Genomic DNA, 18,638 nt, shown 5'->3' with positions numbered 1-18,638 from the left:
AATTCTCTCTACTATTATTAACATTTCACATTCTTAAAATAAAATGGTGATCCTAACTGACCTAAGACAGGGCATTTTTAAGAGGATTAAATGTCTGGAATTGTGAAGAAAAAAAACGTAATTATTTAAATGGACACATTTTTTCGCTTTTCTTTTGAAAACAAGGACATTTTTTTAACTGTAGTGTATGTCTTTTTTACATAAGTATTCAGACCCTTTACTCAGAACTTTGTTGAAGCACCTTAGGCAGCGATTACAACCTTTAATCGTGGTGTGTATGACGCTTGAAGCTCTGGCTTGGAGTTGAAGGACATTCAGGACATTCAGAGACTTGCCCCAAAGCAACTACTACAATATAACTTAGAGGCCTCATTTGCTTAGTTCAACTGTCATACCCAATCAGAACCCAAAATATATGGTAGTTTTACACCAATGTTTGTGAACAATGTAAGTGAAAGCAAAACTGTATAGCCTCAAAACATGGTTATCACTATACATTTGATATACTGGATGGTCAGTCTTTGCATCCATAGCCCTATGAAATTTATCTAGCCCCATCCCTTAGCTTCTTCGCATAAACAAGGGCTGGGAGAAGGCTTTCTTATTGTTTCCATGAAGGATTCTAGCTTTAAGTCCCCTTGCACAAATACAGAGGAATAGTCAGTAAAGCAGCAAAGTCATTGGCAATTCTTGTCAGGTCTCCAGTGAGCATTGTTTAGTGCTGCAGAGGGGAGATAGGAAAATAGAGCCCCAAACGGATACAGAATAATTATATTCTCTCTCTCTTTATGGTTAGTTGTCCTTGTTCTCCAGGATTATACACATTCAGTAGTGTTTTTTCAGTTTCTTCAATTTTTCCTATGATCAGTACTGTGCTCAGGGGAACTGGAGAGCGGCAGCGTTTGTTTACAAAGCATCACAGACTACCAAGAGGTTAAAGGGGTTTTGTCCACATCAATAGCTGGGATGGAACAGCTTTTTATGTGAGTCACTGCACCCCTACAGTAAGAAACTCCAGACACAAGCCTTCTGATTGCATTGCATTGCAAGTGTTCACACTTCAGAGCCATACTGAACAAGTATGCCTCCCTCCACGAGGACAAGGCTTGTTAAATACCCTCCCTCATGCTAATGGCTGTCTGACATGGCTCGCTGAAGATCAGGTGATAGTGAATCAGCAACGCCAAGAGGCGCGTCTCGTGGAGTTTGACAAAAACACACATGGCCCATTTTCATAATGCTGATTTAGTATCAGGTCCACCGTCCATGTAATTATATTCATTGATTATCACCTCAAATGAAAAACTGATCTTTATCAGCAGTCCTACTTTGAGACACTTCGTGAATATGGGCCATTCTATGCACGGTATATAGTTCACCTTGAAGAGAAGTACCATGTACAGTTCCACCTTGTAGTCATCAGTATAATCCTTTATGACATACAGTATGTATAATGAGCCCTAAAAGCATGTCATATATTATGCAGTGTTCATTTTGGCGGCTATTTTAGATTTAGTTTTAGGTTTAAAATACCTTTTGGTTTTAGTCACATTTTCGTCATTTCAGCCTTCATCTAGTTTGAGTCACAGCAATTAGACACATGACAGTCTGTGCATTTTTTCTATTAAATAATAGGCTACTCTAACTTCCATCATGTGCATATTCAGAAAGCCTTGTCCAAGTAGGCCTTTTAACCTTTTACATTTTAGTAATTTACCAGACGATCTTATCCAGAGCGACTTACAGTTAGTGCATTCATCTTAAAATAGGACAACCACATCACAGTCATAGTAAATCCTCAATGAAGTAGCTATCAGCAAAGTCAAAGCTAGTCAGGGGTGAAGAAAAGTCAAGTTCTAGTGTTCATTCACAAAATGCTTTTTTAGGGGGTGGGTGCTATGGGAAGCTGGTTCCGCCATTGGAGTGCCAGGACGGAGAAGAGCTTGGACTGGGCTGAGTGGGAGGTGCCCTCTCATAGTGCTAAGAGACCAGAGGTGGCAGAACGAAGTGCTCGGGTTGGGGTGTAGGGTTTGAGCATGGCTTGAAGGTAGGGAGGGGCTGTTCCTCTTGCTGCTCCATAAGCAAGTACCATAGTGTTGAGGAGCAGGGTGACATGAAACAACTTGGGAAGGTTGAACACCAGGCAGGCTGCAGCATTCTGGATAAATTGCAGGGGTTTGATGGCACAAGTGGGGAGCCCAACCAACAGTGAGTTGCAGTACTTCACCTGGGATTAGTGCCTGGATTAGGACCTGCTCCACTACCTGTGTGAGGTTGGTTCAAACTATACGGATGTTGTAGAACATCAACTTGCAGGAGTGAGTCACTGCTTTGATTTTTTCAGAGAACAACAGGGTGTTTTCCAGGGTCACGCCAAGGTTCTTTGCACTCTGGGAGGGAGACACTGTAGAGTTGCAACCGTAATGGATAGGTTTTTGAGTAGGCAGGCTTTATAGGGTGGAAGAGCAGCTCTGTCTTGTCGTGGTTGAGCTTGAGGTGGTGGGCCGACATCCAAGCTGAGATATCTGCCAGGCATGCAGAGATGTGTATCACCTTCTGAGTGTCAGAAGGGGGAAGGAGAAAAGTGGCTTAGTGTCATCCGCATTCTATGATAGGAGAGACCTAGTGAGGATATGACGGAGCCGAGTGACTTGGTGTAGAGAGTGAAGAGGGCCTAGAATCGAGCCCTGGGGTACACCAGTTGTGAGAGTATGTGGTACAGACACCTGGTGGGTGATAGATAAGAACAATGTTAGTTTGAGTAGACAAGTGACAGTGACAGCATGGAAATCAAATGAGGAGATGGACAGGTAAGAGAGGGAAATAATGTAATATCTCCACTTAGGAGAAATTAGTAGCCCTGTGCCACCTCCGCAATGACCAGATGCTCTCTGATAATGACAGAAAACATAGTCAGATGAAGAGAGAGCAGCTGGAGCAGCAGGTCTCTGGGGTGATCCATGTCTCCTTCAGGGCACGAAAGTCAAGGGACTGAAATGCAGCATAAGCTGAGATTAATTTAGTGTTCTTGACCGCAGATTGGCAGTTCTAAACGCTGCCAGAGACCAGGAATTCCACATGGATTGTGCTTGCAGGGTACACTAAATTAGAAGGGTTGCAGAAGGGGGTAGGTCTGAAAAGTCTACATGTAGAGGAGAAAATTGAGATAGAAAACAGACAGTTGCAAAAGTTACAAAAGGGCAAAATTAGATATTCTGAAAATCACTAGGTAAGATACTCAAGTAAGAGTGGTGTGGAGCCTTTCTCTCTTTCCTTCCTCAAATAACTCTGCAGAACCATCACTGTTTCGTTGACGGTCTTAGTTTTGCGACACAACCACCGCTGAGAAAACAGAGGAGACTGAAGTACAAATACTAATTGCTAAATGCCTTGAAAAGGTGAAGAGCACACCTCCCGGTACTAATTGCTGATTTCCTAGGAGAGGAGAAACCACTCCCCCTCCAATAAAGCCACTGATTATGAAAACAATAAGTCACAAATTGCCCTGTCCCTTAATCCTGGTTGATGTGTCAACAATCATCTGCAAGTTAATAGCAGTCAGCAGTTCACAACACCAAGTAGGCTACGAGGCTACAGGTAGAACTTTAAAGCAGATTCCCTTGTATACCTTAGCTTGCAACATTGATATTACAGCAGAATGTAACCAATACCAACCATAATTAACCATTTAGGCTACAATAAAGCCTTGGCTGCAGGTTAAACAATTAACATCTCTGATTTTCTCCATCATCGCCATCAAGGAGGGCTAAATTATAGGGGTGTCCTTGAAAAGGGGAGAATTGAATTTAAGCTTTCCAAAAATCCCAGAAGTACTGTATTAATGTATTCAACAAATTCAACAAATATTCAACAAATAGCATTTGTTTTTCCTATAGGAAAAACACAACCACAACTAGCATTTGCAGACCGTGGCACCAGAGTGGCAACACAGATGAATGAATAACAGAACACATGGGGAAATAGAGATTCCAGTGTGCTCAAATCAAAAATAGCCTACTTGAAAAAAAGAGAGAGTAAACATTATTGTTTCAGGTTGAGGTTAGTAACATGTGAAGGGTCTCAGTTCAAAAGACTGACGAATGACTCACGTGACAGCCTGAGAGCAGTGTTGGAGCTGGGCAGAATCAGATCACAAGACTGAAAAATATCAGTTCTGCAACTGAGAGGATTGCATCAACTTTTCTGCATGCATGCATACTAATGATTGGACAAAACAAATGTTATCGTCATAGTTTTAGTCAGGAAAAATAGGTTGTTGACAATATTTTTTTGTCATAGTTATTGTTGACAAAATGACCACTGATACAATGGTTTAAGTAACCATTAGTTGTTAGGATGTGCCCAGAACCTCACACCGCTTTCATATTAGACACACTTTACATACATACAAATATTATTTAATGTTTCTTATTTATTTATACAGTAATTATACAGTAATTATACAGTAATTATACAGTAATTATTATTCAACATGTCCTCACCTAGGATTTGAACTGACAACCTCTTTGTTCACTGTCTTCAGATCTTCCTGCTATGCCACCATATCTGTGTCAATAACTGATTTCACCTCTATTCCCTAGACTTTGGACTTTGTTAAAAATACACTCAAGAAAAACTATTATAATATCATAGTGATTCAGGATTAACATCGAAAATATAATAGTATGCCCCACCAACATTAGACAACTATACAGAAAACCCTCAAATTGTTTAAATAGGTCAATTAAATCAATGACAGTCAGATTAACTGATTACTAGAATAGCAGTGCAAATGGCACTCTTTTGCTATGTGCAGAGATGTAGTATAGGTATTGAATCTGTATATTGAGTTCTGAAAAAGCTACAGACTTTGTGGCACGGCAAAACATTTGCCGTTTCACATGTGAAACTTGATTGGATGTGAAATAAATAAGCCCAGCTTGGTGCTGGGCCTTTAAGTGCCTGTCCTTATGCCCAGGCTTTTCACCGCTCCTTCTCACAGACAACTATTCCAGAGCGAAGCTGATGGAATTAGCGATAGCAATCAACACTAGCTTCTTCAGTAAAGCCAGCGTGTGGGTGTTTTTTTTCTCCCCCTTTATTTATTGCGGCCTCATGTCATTCTGACAGTTTGATTGTGAATGACATTGGACACCGGGTGAGTCGATGGCCAGCGCATGTGATTGCTGTCATGCCAGGAAACTTGCCAGTATGCCAGCCAGAGACCATCAAAGAGTCAGGAAGAAAGCCAGAATGCAGCAGTCACTGACAACATCAGTGGATAGCCTCAATGGATAGCCGGGACTGTTTTGTTGCCTAATCACGTACAACACAGTGAAGTGAAATATCATTGGCCTGGCTTGATTGATTCATAATTTCTCTCTCCAACACTCCCTTTCCCTCCATCTTTTTCTTTTTGTTGTTCCCCTGTCTCTCTCCATTGCATCAGGACGATGCTATCTGCCAAGCTGGTAGTCATATCCTTCTACTCCACCCTGTACCGTGACACTTGTTTACTCTTGAGGATGAGGCATGTGATGAAAGCCAGCTTCCTCTGAGAAAATAGGCTTTCGACAGTCACCTTGTTCCCCTCCCTCAGGATGATAAATGTGGCGTCATCTCTAACACTGTGACTAGCTTTCTTTTTAGCACTAACATGGATGGCTTGACAAGTCGCTCCTCTGATCTAAAGTAGGGGGTTATAGCTCTGAGAAATATTTATGTTTTTGTGCTGTCTTATCAGTTAACGAGCTGTGTCAACATGACAGAGGAGGCTCAGGCCGTTGGCGATGTGAGGTAGTGGGTCAGTGATTTTGTCTAGCCTCATGATGTAATTTGATAATGTTGTCTGTTGTTAACCCTCACAAATGGGAACATCTATTCCTGCTCTATCTGTCATGTTATATCGCTAATTTGAGCGATTGATTCTTCATTTAGATTTCTCTATTCCCACTTTTGTTTTTGAATTGTTGTGTGAATGAGAGACTGGAATTAGTTGCGCATTGCTGGGAGATGGAGCTTAACAAGCTGATCTTTACATTAAGGGAGTTCTCAGGTGATGCACCCCTCTCTAATTTCTATGTCCTAACTATTGAAAGGTATGTCAATACAACAGGAACAGTCCTTTTGACTGAGTGTACTGTGACATAATTGATCATCTCTTGGCAGCCTACAAAGAATGTCCCATAAAAACGGCACATAAAACCCTTACCTTGCCAACATACTGGTTGTCATTCCCGGTGTACTCCTCTAGAAGAAAGAATTGATTCCACATCCATCCTCGTTTGGCGCGCTGGAGTATCTTTCCATCATCCTTCTCCGGTGATGTTCCCAACAGATTCACAGTATTTCCAGGTGCCATGGGCAGGGCAGTGATTGGCCGTAGAATGGAGACCATAAATATAATCTGGAAGTGATTGGTTATCATGGTATCCAATCACGTGGGGAAGGAGTTCTGTATGACTAATGTGTTATGGTAATGAGCTTCTGGTAGGATGCACGCTGGAATGCAACGCCACCAAATCATGCATTGTAGTCCTTTTCCCTTTGATAGCCTATTGATCCCTGTGAAGAAGAAAAACAAGGATGAATCAGAGAGATAACACAACAATGATATTGAATTCAGGTAGACATAATTTGTTTCAACATCCGCCCAAAGGTAATATCGCCTGCCTGTGTCCAATATTAAGAGAAAATTGGCTTCTAAGCTGTTTAGCGTTGCCATTATTTTAATTGATACTGTTTTTTTCCATAGATAAAACATTATGAATTATATGCTCTGCAAGATGAAATTACACATTTCTTCAAATGCGTTCATTGATTCTCTTAGTAAAGGAATTCTAGTTTCAACTGGCAGTCTGCCATTTTATCTCGAATTTGCTCTGATAAGCTAGCTCAATCCTGCTAGTTCCATTAAAAAACATGTGACAGTAGTTTTAGTTCATGCAAACATAAGTTACTGACTCATTCCTACATACAACCATTTAGCTGGCTAGCTAGCTGGATGACGTGATTTGCGGATGAGTTCATAGTTTTTTTGCTAGCTAGCTATCAGCTGGCTAACTAGTTTGATTAAACAGTTGTGAAATGACAACACATATATCATTTCTAGAAACAAAAGGTAGCGATAAAGTAAATAAATACAGCCAGCTAGAATTAAATTAAAGGAAGTTAGCTAGCTTGCTAGCGACTTAGCTACATATATACAGTAGAAGTCGGAAGTTTACATACACCTTAGCCAAATACATTTAAACTCAGTTTTTCAAAACTCCTGACATGTAATCCAGCGAGCATCACCACTTTGTTTTAAGAATGTGAAAAGTCAGATAATAGCAGATAAAATATTTATTTCATCTTTTATTTATTTCATTACATTCCCAGTGGGTCAGAAGTTTACATACATTCAATTCGTATTTGGTAGCATTGCCATTAAATAGTTTAACTTGGGTCAAATGTTTCAGGTAGCCTTCCACAAGCTTCCCACAATAAATTGGGTTAATTTTGGCCCATTCCTCCTGACAGAGCTGGTGTAACTAAGTCAGGCTTGTAGGCCTCCTTGCTCGCACAGTTTTTCAGTTCTGCCCGCACATTTTCTATGGGATTGTGATGGCCACTCCAATACCTTGACTTTGTTGTCCTTAAGCCGTTTTGCCACACGTTTGGAAGTATGTTTGGGGTCATTGTCCATTTGGAAGACCCATTTGCAACCAAGCTTTAACTTCCTGACTGATTTCTTGAGATGGGATGGTGTTCTTCGGCTTGGAAGCATCCCGCTTTTTTCTCCAAACATAACGATGGTCATTTTGGCCAAACAGTTCTATTCTCTTAATTATTTCATTTGCATTTGTGGGATAATATTCATTTACATGTGGCTGTGCTTCAGTTCCATCAATGGAAACTATAATACTAATTTGTTCACAGAAAAAACAGGGTCTTTGTATGTTCAAATCTAATGCCTTCGTTGACATTAGATTATTGAACAAAAGTGGTGGAATTATAAAATCTGGTCCTTGTTTGTTCATGGTCCCTCGTTATATACACAATGCATGCTTGTCAGGATGGCACTGGCGCTATGGCCTTTCCACTAGCCTCCCACTAAATGGTCTCTTTTAGAAAAGGAGGACAAGATTTATTAGGATTAACTTCCCAAAGACCATAAATTATGTATGAAACCCCAAATTACCTATCAAGTCAGGCCCTGATGGGGACTTTACTTCATCTAGGTACTCTATCGAACATGCCATGAAGCCAATAATACAGTACCTTTAGAAGTCACTGCCAGCAAGCCAATTGTTCTCATCAAGCATGGGATACTTTTTGTGTATATATATATATATACATTGTGTGTGTGTGTGTGTGTGTGTGTGTGTGTGTGTGTGTGTGTGTGTGTGTGTGTGTGTGTGTGTGTGTGTGTGTGTGTGTGTGTGTGTGTGTGTATATACAGTGGGACAAAAAAGTATTTAGTCAGCCACCAATTGTGCAAGTTCTCCCACTTAAAAAGATGAGAGGCCTGTAATTTTCATCATAGGTACACTTCAACTATGACAGACAAAATTTGGAAAAAAAATCCAGAAAATCACATTGTAGGATTTTTAATGAATTTATTTGCAAATATGGTGGAAAATAAGTATTTGGTCACCTACAAACAAGCAAGATTTCTGGCTCTCACAGACCTGTAACGTCTTCTTTAAGAGGCTCCTCTGTCCTCCACTCGTTACCTGTATTAATGGCACCTATTTGAACTTGTTATCAGTATAAAAGACACCTGTCCACAACCTCAAACAGTCACACTCCAAACTCCACTATGGCCAAGACCAAAGAGCTGTCAAAGTACACCAGAAACAAAATTGTAGACATGCACCAGGCTGGGAAGACTGAATATGCAATAGGTAAGCAGCTTGGTTTGAAGAAATCAATCTTCCTCAATCTGGGGCTCCACGCAAGATCTCACCCTGTGGGGTCAAAATGATCACAAGAACGGTGAGCAAAAATCCCAGAACCACATGGGGGGGACCTAGTGAATGACCTGCAGAGAGCTGGGACCAAAGTAACAAAACCTACCATCAGTAACACACTACGCCGCCAGAGACTCAAATCCTGCAGTGCCAGATGTGTCCCCCTGCTTAAGCCAGTACATGTCCATGCCCATCTGAAGTTTGCTAGAGAGCATTTGGATGATCCAGAAGAAGATTGGGAGAATGTCATATGGTATGATGAAACCAAAATATAACTTTTTGGTAAAAACTCAACTCGTCGTGTTTGGAGGACAAAGAACGCTGAGTTGCATCCAAAGAACACCATACCTACTGTGAAGCATGGGGGTGGAAACATCATGCTTTTGGGCTGTTTTTCTGCAAAGGGACCAGGATGACTGATCCGTGTAAAGGAAAGAATGAATATGGCCATGTATCGTGAGATTTTGAGTGAAAACCTTCCATCAGCAAGGGTATTGAAGATGAAACATGGCTGGGTCTTTCAGCATGACAATGATTCCAAACACACCGCCCGGGCAATGAAGGAGTGGCTTCCTAAGAAGCATTTCAAGGTCCTGGAGTGGCCTAGCCAGTCTCCAGATCTTAACCCCATAGAAAATCTTTGGAGGGAGTTGAAAGACCGTGTTGCCCAGCAACAGCCCCAAAACATCACTGCTCTGGAGGAGATCTGCATGGAGGAATGTGCCAAAATACCACCAACAGTGTGTGAAAACCTTGTGAAGACTTACAGAAAACGTTTGACCTCTGTCATTGAAAACAAAGGGTATATAACAAAGTATTGAGATACACTTGTGTTATTGACCAAATACTTATTTTCCACCATCATTTGCATATACATTCATTAAAAATCCTACAATGTGATTTTCTGGATTTTTTTTCTCATTTTGTCTGTCATAGTTGAAGTATACCTATGATGAAAATGACAGGCCTCATCTTTTTAAGTGGGAGAACTTGCACAATTGGTGGCTGACTAAATACTTTTTTGCCCCACTGTGTATATATATATATATATGTATATATATATATATATATATATATATATATATATATATATATATATAGTGGGGTATTTTTAAGACAGCTTGGAAACAAGAGGAGGATACAGGTAGGTGGAGCCCATTTAGTGTGAGGCTGGTGGCAAGGCCTTCATTGTGTATCTAATGAGGGACCTTGCACAAAAAAGACCGATTTTATAATTCCCCCACTTTTGTTCAACAAAAATAACCCTAATATCAATGAAGGCATGAGATTTGAATGAACAAAGGACCCTGTTTTTGCCTGTGAACAAATTAGTATTATGTTTCTCATTGATGGAACTGAAGCACCGCCACATGTAAATTAATATTATCCCATGAATGCAAATCAAATAATTAAGCTAATGAGATCCAAAAATGAAATATTAAAGAGTCTTAAAGAGCTCTTTAATTCATGTCATTAGAGATTGAGCTAATGCCTGTACTGACTCAAACCATGACTCTCATACAGACAGGTTATGTCTTGTATCCAAATGTTAAAAGGTTATGACAATATCAGAGAGAGACAGTTAGGATTGGGAATACTGGTACGGTCTCAGCTGTCATCCAAGGTCAAGACTTCAAAATATTAAGCGGGACTAGACCATTAATTGTCATTTAGAGTCAGCAAAACCACCATCTACCAGTTTTCCAGAAGTCTAACCTTAGTAAAACAGCAGACCATATAAAATCCCTAAATTCATAAAAATTGGCAATCCATGAGGACAAATTCATATTTTTCACAAAGCATGAGATCGATAACATGTATGAACCAAGAACATTTGCTATCGACTGTGGTTCTCTCTCCATACCCCCAGATACAGAATGAAACCAAGAACATTGGGGATGTCATGGGGTGCCAGTAAGCCATAAACTGATGATGATGTACTGTTATCACTTCACTATGTGCCCAGGGTTTGTCATGAATATGACAGGCGGCAGGCGGGCGCAGCATCCCAGAAATCGGGAAACATTGGCTGGAAATTAATCTGGGCTGATTCCCGTGATTGCATTTTCTAATTATCATTCAAGGCTGTCCTTGAGTTTTAATAGCATTCTGGATATTAAGCTTTGATGCACCATGCCTATTAAGCATTAGGCCAGTGTGTCTTTTTAGAATTCCTCCAAACCATCCATTAAAGGATGAGCAGAGTGTACTGACTGGATTTCTTGTCCAGATGCTATAGACTCCGCTCACTGAATTATCTAGACTTGATTAGTCCATTAAATGCCTATAGTGTATAAAAAAGTTGTTTATGATTAGATTAGGTGGTAGAAAGCTTGAGAGGCTTGGCATGCAAACAGACAGAGAGAGGCATGAAAGGACAAAATCGTTAAATATGCTCTTACAAGTTAAGTCTTTGAGTAGAGCGTTTAATTTGTGGTTGTCCATTCTGGCAAAAGCTAGTGGAATAAACACTATTTCACACACACACACACACACACACACACACACACACACACACACTTGGAAGTTTTTAGACTCCTAACAGACACTTTCAGTGGAATTGCACTCGCCCTTTATACTGTATGAGTATCCTGGGTGCGTTCCTCCTGAAATCCAAAAACCTGTCTGCAACAGCAGCCTTAATAGGGAATATATAACCACTTGTAGCCCAGCTCGGTCCATTCCATTTTACAATCGACTGCTCCCTAGACCTTTACAATAATGTGGACACTGATGATCACATCTCCCTCTGCAATAATCAAACTTAATATCATACATATTGTATCTTGCTTTGCCATCAACAAACTCATTGAAGGGCACTAAGGGACCCATGACCCATAATTTGAGAATGTTGTGTTTATGACATAATGTCATTCAAAAAAATGGGTCAAATACAACATATTCTATATTTGGTTTATATGATGTCCCTGTGGATGTTTGAATACATATTTGACAAAAACCAAACGTGGTAATTCTTGAAAATCTAAACATTTATAAAAAATGTGCACTTGAGGTTTAGGCAGTTGTGGTCTATTGAGGTCAAGGGATATCTATAATAACTATTAATGTCTGTTTTGTGATTTACAGATTGAGTGGCTCTTGCCTACTGATTTCACACTCACAGACCACCACAGAGCTATGTATAACAGTAGGGCAGTGATGCAGCTGTGAAAAAGCAGCAGACCTGTAAAAGTGCCCACTTGGTGGAGCCCTAGACCTTTCCAACATCGCTAGCATCACGGCTGCCGGCTCCAGTCTTTGGCAAGGCTTGCCAGCCCTTTATAGATGCTCTGAAATCTGCCGCAATTTTGAAATGCTCTCTTCACTTTGTAACTTGAAAACTGGGGTAGACTGGGGGTAGACTTCTAACATATGTGAGGCCATAAACAGACAATATCATTCCCATTGAATAAATCATCACTGTAGATAGTTATAGTTAGAGTTGTAATATTGATCCGAATGTGACACAATAAGGGGTAGATTATAATTTAATTCAAAGTTTCTTTACCAGTCTATTTATGAGTTTATTGATCATCTTTTAAATTATGTGTTTTGAATGAGCCCCACTACACAAAATTCACTACAGGATCCCAGCAATTTCGAACAATGACATCCCACATGATATATATTTTTTACCTAACTATATCTAACATGTTAATTTAGGGATCATCCGTTATGTTTACATTTGAGGCTGTTAAAAGATTTGGTTTAGTGTTTGTAGGAGAGCCATGCAGTTTTTGTGTGTGGGAGGGCAGGGATTTGCTATTATTCATTCCAACACTGAAAGGCCATTACATATCTGACAATAATTTAGGGAACATGTTAGTGGTTAATTTGTGTTAAACAATAATGGCATTACACAAACGACCGAGTACAAAATGCACCCTTATAAATCACCTGTGTGACTATAAAGCTGTCTCCACCAAGCCCCACAAAACACAGCAGCAGAGAGAATGAGAGGAAGAGGGAGAGAGAGAGAGAAGAAAAAGAGAGGGAGACAGAGACGGACAGACAGAGAAGTGCGTTCTTTGCTTCAGGGTACATATGACATCCTAACATACTCATTAAGTGCAGTGCTCAAAACCCCATGATCAACCCCTTCACCCTTCCATGCATTTGAGCTGAGATAGGATCAGTAGTACAGTGCCTCACTATCAATTCTGCTCACACTTAATTACAGGTAACGTTTTGCCATCTCTTCCACACAAACACACACACACAAATCCCTCTGGCAGCTGGCATAAGTCTGAATATCACTTAGCTTATTGGTGAAAGGCCGTTCATTAAACACTTCTAATCAGAGTGATACACTGGAGGAAGAAAACTGCCGTTAGCATACACATCTGTAAATCCCCTGCATGCGCAAACACAATGCCAGTCCTATTTTGTTTAGGAAAATAATCTGAATGTGTGTAGCTACTGCCCTTAACATCTGTCACACGAGCACTGTGTCCATCCAATTTTGTTTAAGAAAAGTATCTGCATACATGTAGCTACTCTCCTTCTTCTAGCACTTTCTATTTTGGAGTTTCCTAAGACTGCAGTGGTTTTACAGAGATGGAGAGGAAAGTTGACCACAGAGATTTGGTCGGACTAAAACTTCATAAAATATTCAACACAGAGGTTCCAGATATCAACCCCTTGATTATATGTTATTTGTAGCATGGCAGGTGTCCAAAGTAAAGAATTCTGCACGTTAACAACATGTAATGCATTGATTTACCTGTTCTCAACAATCCAGCACCTATCTATTGCAGGTGGGTTATTTCACCCCACCATCCAGAAAAGTGAGACAAAATATCATTTAAAACAGAAAACAGAAAATCAGAAACCTTACCTTTTGTATTTACAGCTTAGTAGTGTCCATCTGTGTTTCTGAGTGTCGTGTTACTGTGTCCCTACTCCTCACGTAGCAGTGCTTAGAGGTGGCGCTTATTCTGAATCCTCTCGGCTGCACTTACATTCCAAGACTGACAACAGTGCTGCGAGAGCGAGTGTGAGCATAAGTCTCTGTCCAGCCTTCTACTCTCCCTTCCTCTATTTCTCCACCCCCTTCCTCTCTTTTTTTCTCTTCCCCCCCACCCTCTGTCTTTCCAACCTCTCTCTCCCGGCCTATCTCCTCCCTCTTTCTCTCTCTGCCTCTCTCTCCCCTCGCATCACATCTTGCTGTGGATGTCGGGAAGACTGAAGCGGAGAAAGAAAAAAGAGAGAAAAGAAAAAGGAGCAATGGCAACAAGGGGACAAGGAAATGAGAGTGACCTTACTCCCAACAGTTGACTATAGCAGCAGTGGAATTGAGGATGGGGAGGTTAGGAGGCTGAAGGGGGGTGGACTCCTGGATGGCACAGAAAGATCTCCATGTGAACGCAGGGAGAAAGGAGGAAAGGCAGCTTTGTGGAGAGGAGGATCACTAGTCTAAGCTAGGATGTACTAAGCTACTCTTATGGATTGACTCTGTGATGTTTGATGTCTAAAGCAATCGTCCCGATCTAATCTCCTTTCAATGACAGTGGAATGAAGGAGAAACCAGGCATGAGTTGTAAATAACCCTCTCAGAGGGAGGATGTTCCTCCATCTCCATCGCCGCCTGGTGACTTGGCCAACCGGCCAGCAATGAAACTTAGTGCGTGCGAGCAGGAAGTCTGTCCAGGCAGGCAGTACTCCATCATATCTTTTCATTATTTCCCTTTTGAAAGTGACACAGCATTTTAATTTAGTAGAGGGAAATGGAGAGAGATAATATACCATCACAGTGGTGTTTGATGCTGAGGAGAGAAAGTGAGAGTGAGATAGAAAAGGCAATACATGCCAATACACATACATGTATCATGAGCTTATCATTGATGTGATGGAGAAAATTTGAAATGCATGGGATGTCCCTCAGGATCTGCAGTCAGTCCACTAGCCCTCATCCTAGCACAAGTTGTATCTCCCACTATCAGTGTGGATAGATGATTAACTCAACGCCTCTATGGGCCAAATGTTGTGCACTATGTTGGGAATAGGGTGCCACTTGAGATGCAGACAAATTATACCTAATAAATAAATAAATAAATCAAAATGCAAACAGGCTAAACTAATTAACACAGGCACTGAGGTAGCCTTTCTCTGATGTGAAGCCAAGTCCACATCCTTCATAATTTACAGTTGTGTCGTTTCTGCTGTCATGAGAGATATATAGGGTAACTATGTGTGTGTGTGTCAGTGTGTGTGTGTCGTGTGTCTGTGTGTGTTTGTGCGTGCGTACGTGTGCCTGTGTACTTGAGTGTGTCTGAGCATGTCGTTTCGATGTGTGCCCATTTGTGTGTGTGTAACAAGCCAGTGTAAAAACAGGCTATTTTGTACATAAACAGTATAGTTGTTTTAATCGTCTTGTCCTTAACATCCTTAAATATGTTGTTACCAGTACCACCCTTTACTATATTTACTGGTGACAGAGACATGGTTGATGAATTCATTCATGTTCAGTCTGTGCCCTTCACCAAATGAGAATCTACTTGAACACCTTATAATTAAAAATGAATTATTTAAGACAATAGAATGCGTATTTCATAAGGCCTTATTTTATGTGCACAGTTTTACCCTAATACAGTGTCCTGAAACTCATCTTATTGGAATCCAGCCAGAGTTGGGATATCCAACATCTGGAGGAAATAAATCACCTGCAACATGCACTCAAAATGACTGCCAGGGTTGGGAAGACTAAGATATGGGACTACCTTAATTAAATATTTAAACTGGAACAACAATTTCAGTAACAGGTGCAATAAATCCAAGTTACAGATTGGAATAGTTTAGAAAAATACATGTTACTGATATTTGAGCAGCATAACTTTAATGAATCAATCAATGTACATGCAAAAACATAAAAAAAATGCAATATACCAAAACTCTTTTTGCATGTACATTGATTGATTCATTAATGTTATGCTGCTCAAATATCAGTAACATGTATTTTTCTAAACTATTCCAATTTAGCTCTAAGTACATCAGTAGCTAGCTTAGTAAAAGTATTCCACTGCCTGGCAAACAGTTTTCTTTTCCAATCCATGTCACTTGCCCTCTATTCTTCTAACACCTCTTGGTACAGTGTCTTCACTTACTACTATGTAGTGAGGAGTATTTGTTGCATTTAATAAAAGTTTTTTATTCCAGGGGCAGCAACAGCTATCTCAAGTAAGTGCATTTCAGGGATGCTATTCCAATTGTCCTCTACAACTCAAATGGCACACTATTCCCTATATAATGCAAGATTTTTGACCAGAGCCCTATGAGCCTACATTAAAAGTAGTTCACTATAAAGGGAATAGGGTCCATTTGGGTAGCAGACGCTGTGTCTGCTCCTATCAGCATCCTATCAGCTTGCACTCCCATTCACCTCCACAGAGCTCCCTGATCCTTATTGAAGCTGTGATCTTTCATCAGACCTCGCCAGGAGTATATGCCAGGAGGTAGTGTGTAAGGGCCAATGGCACTCGATTCCTTATTTGACCAGGACCCATAGGATTCTGATCAAAAGTAGTGCACTATGTAGGGAAAGGGGTTCCATTTGTGACACAAAAAGGGTCTGTAGAAAAAATATAGTACCACACAACGAACTGAGCTTTCAGTGAAATATCTACAGACCATTGTTGGCACCTTATTTACAGTGCACTACTTTTTATGTATGCTCGTAGGGCACTATATAGGGGAATATATAACACCGCCTTGTAATAAACATTGCAAAAGGTGTGTTCGCAGAGAAGCGCGGCTTACACAGCCAGGTAGCTACACTAAGACTTTTCTGTAATTTCAATAGTAAAATAATGTTGAATTCTCAGTAAAATATCATAAATCTGTTTTTCAGCATTAATGCTGTAGATTGCACTGCATCGTGTGTAAAATTCTGAAAAATATTGTTATTAACTTTAATGGTAAGTCTCCTGTAAAATGTACTCTAACATAATGTATTTCTTTACAGTAATATCTTATGCCTACTGTAGATTCAAATGATCCATTTCAGGCACCACCTTCATGCTGTTGGATGAGACACATGAAGCTCAGACTATTTTAGTAAATATCTTCCTGGAGCTGCAGTGAAATGGAAGAATATTTTCAGCACCTTCTGGGTAGGTACCTTGACTTGTTTATACAGTAAATAACGTTATTGCTAGCCAACATTGAATTACTGCATGTTTTCTTAGCTAGGCTGCTCTAAATTGCTTGTAAATATCTTGCTGTGCAACCTATAAAAAAAAATATGGTCTGTAGCCTCTGAGTGCCATAGAGAAAAAACTGAGCACAGATTCATGACCGTTCTGATTTCACCATTACTACCGACAAAATGTCTTGTTTCTAGCAGTTCAAAAGATATGATCCATATAAAAAAAATGGGATTGACAGGCCGCATTCCACAGACAAACCACTTCGCGGGCTATTAAACTGTCCGGTGCACCGGTGTTGTATCGAGATGCCTGCCGACCTAAGACACTTCCACTGGGCGGCTCGATCATGGTGTCGCCAGCGGTAGCTAGTAACGTGGCCAATTATTTTTCCTCCCAGAACTATACTCCAAAGTAGCCTACACAAAAAAATAACTAGTATTGGTAGCCATCGAGAGGTCACCTTGATATAGTCTACTCAATAAGGAGAGAATCAACGGCAACAACACCAGGACATAGTGTCCTCCTTAGTTGTAACAACCCTGTGACAACTATGTGATTCAGGGACACACTCTTTTCACGCCACTTCAATACAGCTATTTAGCAGGTTAGGAAAGCATTCTCCTAATTCTCCTAAACTGCTACCCTAATTCTCCTAACCTGCTGCGTAAGTTTTCCTAACCTGGTACAGAAACGTCACTTCCAGTCATGGCTGTCTTGAAATGGCATGAAAGAGTGTTTCTCATGTGATTCGGTTCACTCAGCTCTCAGCTGCATGACTTATGTCCATGTCCATATAACCTCTGGACAACATTGTTCCATAATGTTGCATACAGTATTAGCTAAACCTCTAACTTTATCAGTAGTATGCAAACATTTGGTGGCACAGAAAGAAAGGGAAATGTTGTGAGCCTGGTAAAATAATGTGTTATTGTGTAGGCTATAGCAATGTTTTATTATACCGAACAAAAATATAAACGCAACATGTAAAGTGTTGGTCCCGTGTTTCATGAGCTAAAATAAAATATCCCAGAAATGTTCCATATGCACACAAAGTATTTCTCAAATGTTGTGCACAAATTTGTTTGCATCCCTTTTACTAAGCATTTCTCCTTTACCAAGATAATCCATCCACCTTAATGATGTGGCATATCAAGAAGCTAATTAAACAGAATGATCATTACACAGGTACACCGTATATTGGGGACAATAAAAGGCCACTCTAAAATGTGCAGTTTTGTCACACAACACAATGCCGCAGCTGTCTTAAGTTTTGAGGGAGCGTGCAATTGGCATGCTGACTGCAGGAATGTCCACCAGAGCTGTTACCAGAGAATTTCATGCTTATTTCTCTATCATAAGCCACCATTTTGGAGAATTGGCAATACGTCCAACCGGCCTCACAATCGCAGACAACGTGTAACCACACCATTCCAGGACCTCCTCCCGCAGGATCGTCAGAAACCAGCCACCGGGACAGCTGATGAAACTTTGTGCTTGCACAACTGAATTTTATTGCACAAAATGTCAGAAATCGTCTCAG

At 40.4% G+C, this 18,638-nt stretch overlaps 1 protein-coding gene across 1 annotated transcript in view; it reads right to left on the bottom strand.

Annotated features, from left to right (window-relative positions):
* The window catches only part of LOC135522620 (cadherin-10-like), a 55,618-nt gene extending 41,685 nt beyond the window's left edge, over window positions 1–13,933 (bottom strand). The window contains exons 1-2 of the mRNA XM_064949056.1: window positions 13,792–13,933; window positions 6,212–6,564 (exon numbers count right to left, since the gene is read on the bottom strand). Of these exons, the coding sequence (XP_064805128.1) occupies window positions 6,212–6,427 (216 nt within the window). The 5' untranslated portion in view covers window positions 6,428–6,564; window positions 13,792–13,933. The remainder of the gene's footprint in view (window positions 1–6,211; window positions 6,565–13,791) is intronic.
* Between the last annotated feature and the right edge of the window lie 4,705 nt (window positions 13,934–18,638).

This window comes from Oncorhynchus masou, chromosome 30 (genome assembly GCF_036934945.1).
Source record: "Oncorhynchus masou masou isolate Uvic2021 chromosome 30, UVic_Omas_1.1, whole genome shotgun sequence".
Taxonomy (NCBI): domain Eukaryota; kingdom Metazoa; phylum Chordata; class Actinopteri; order Salmoniformes; family Salmonidae; genus Oncorhynchus; species Oncorhynchus masou.
The sequence above is the reverse complement of the archived record's forward strand: the minus strand, read 5'-3'. Positions and strand labels throughout refer to the sequence as shown.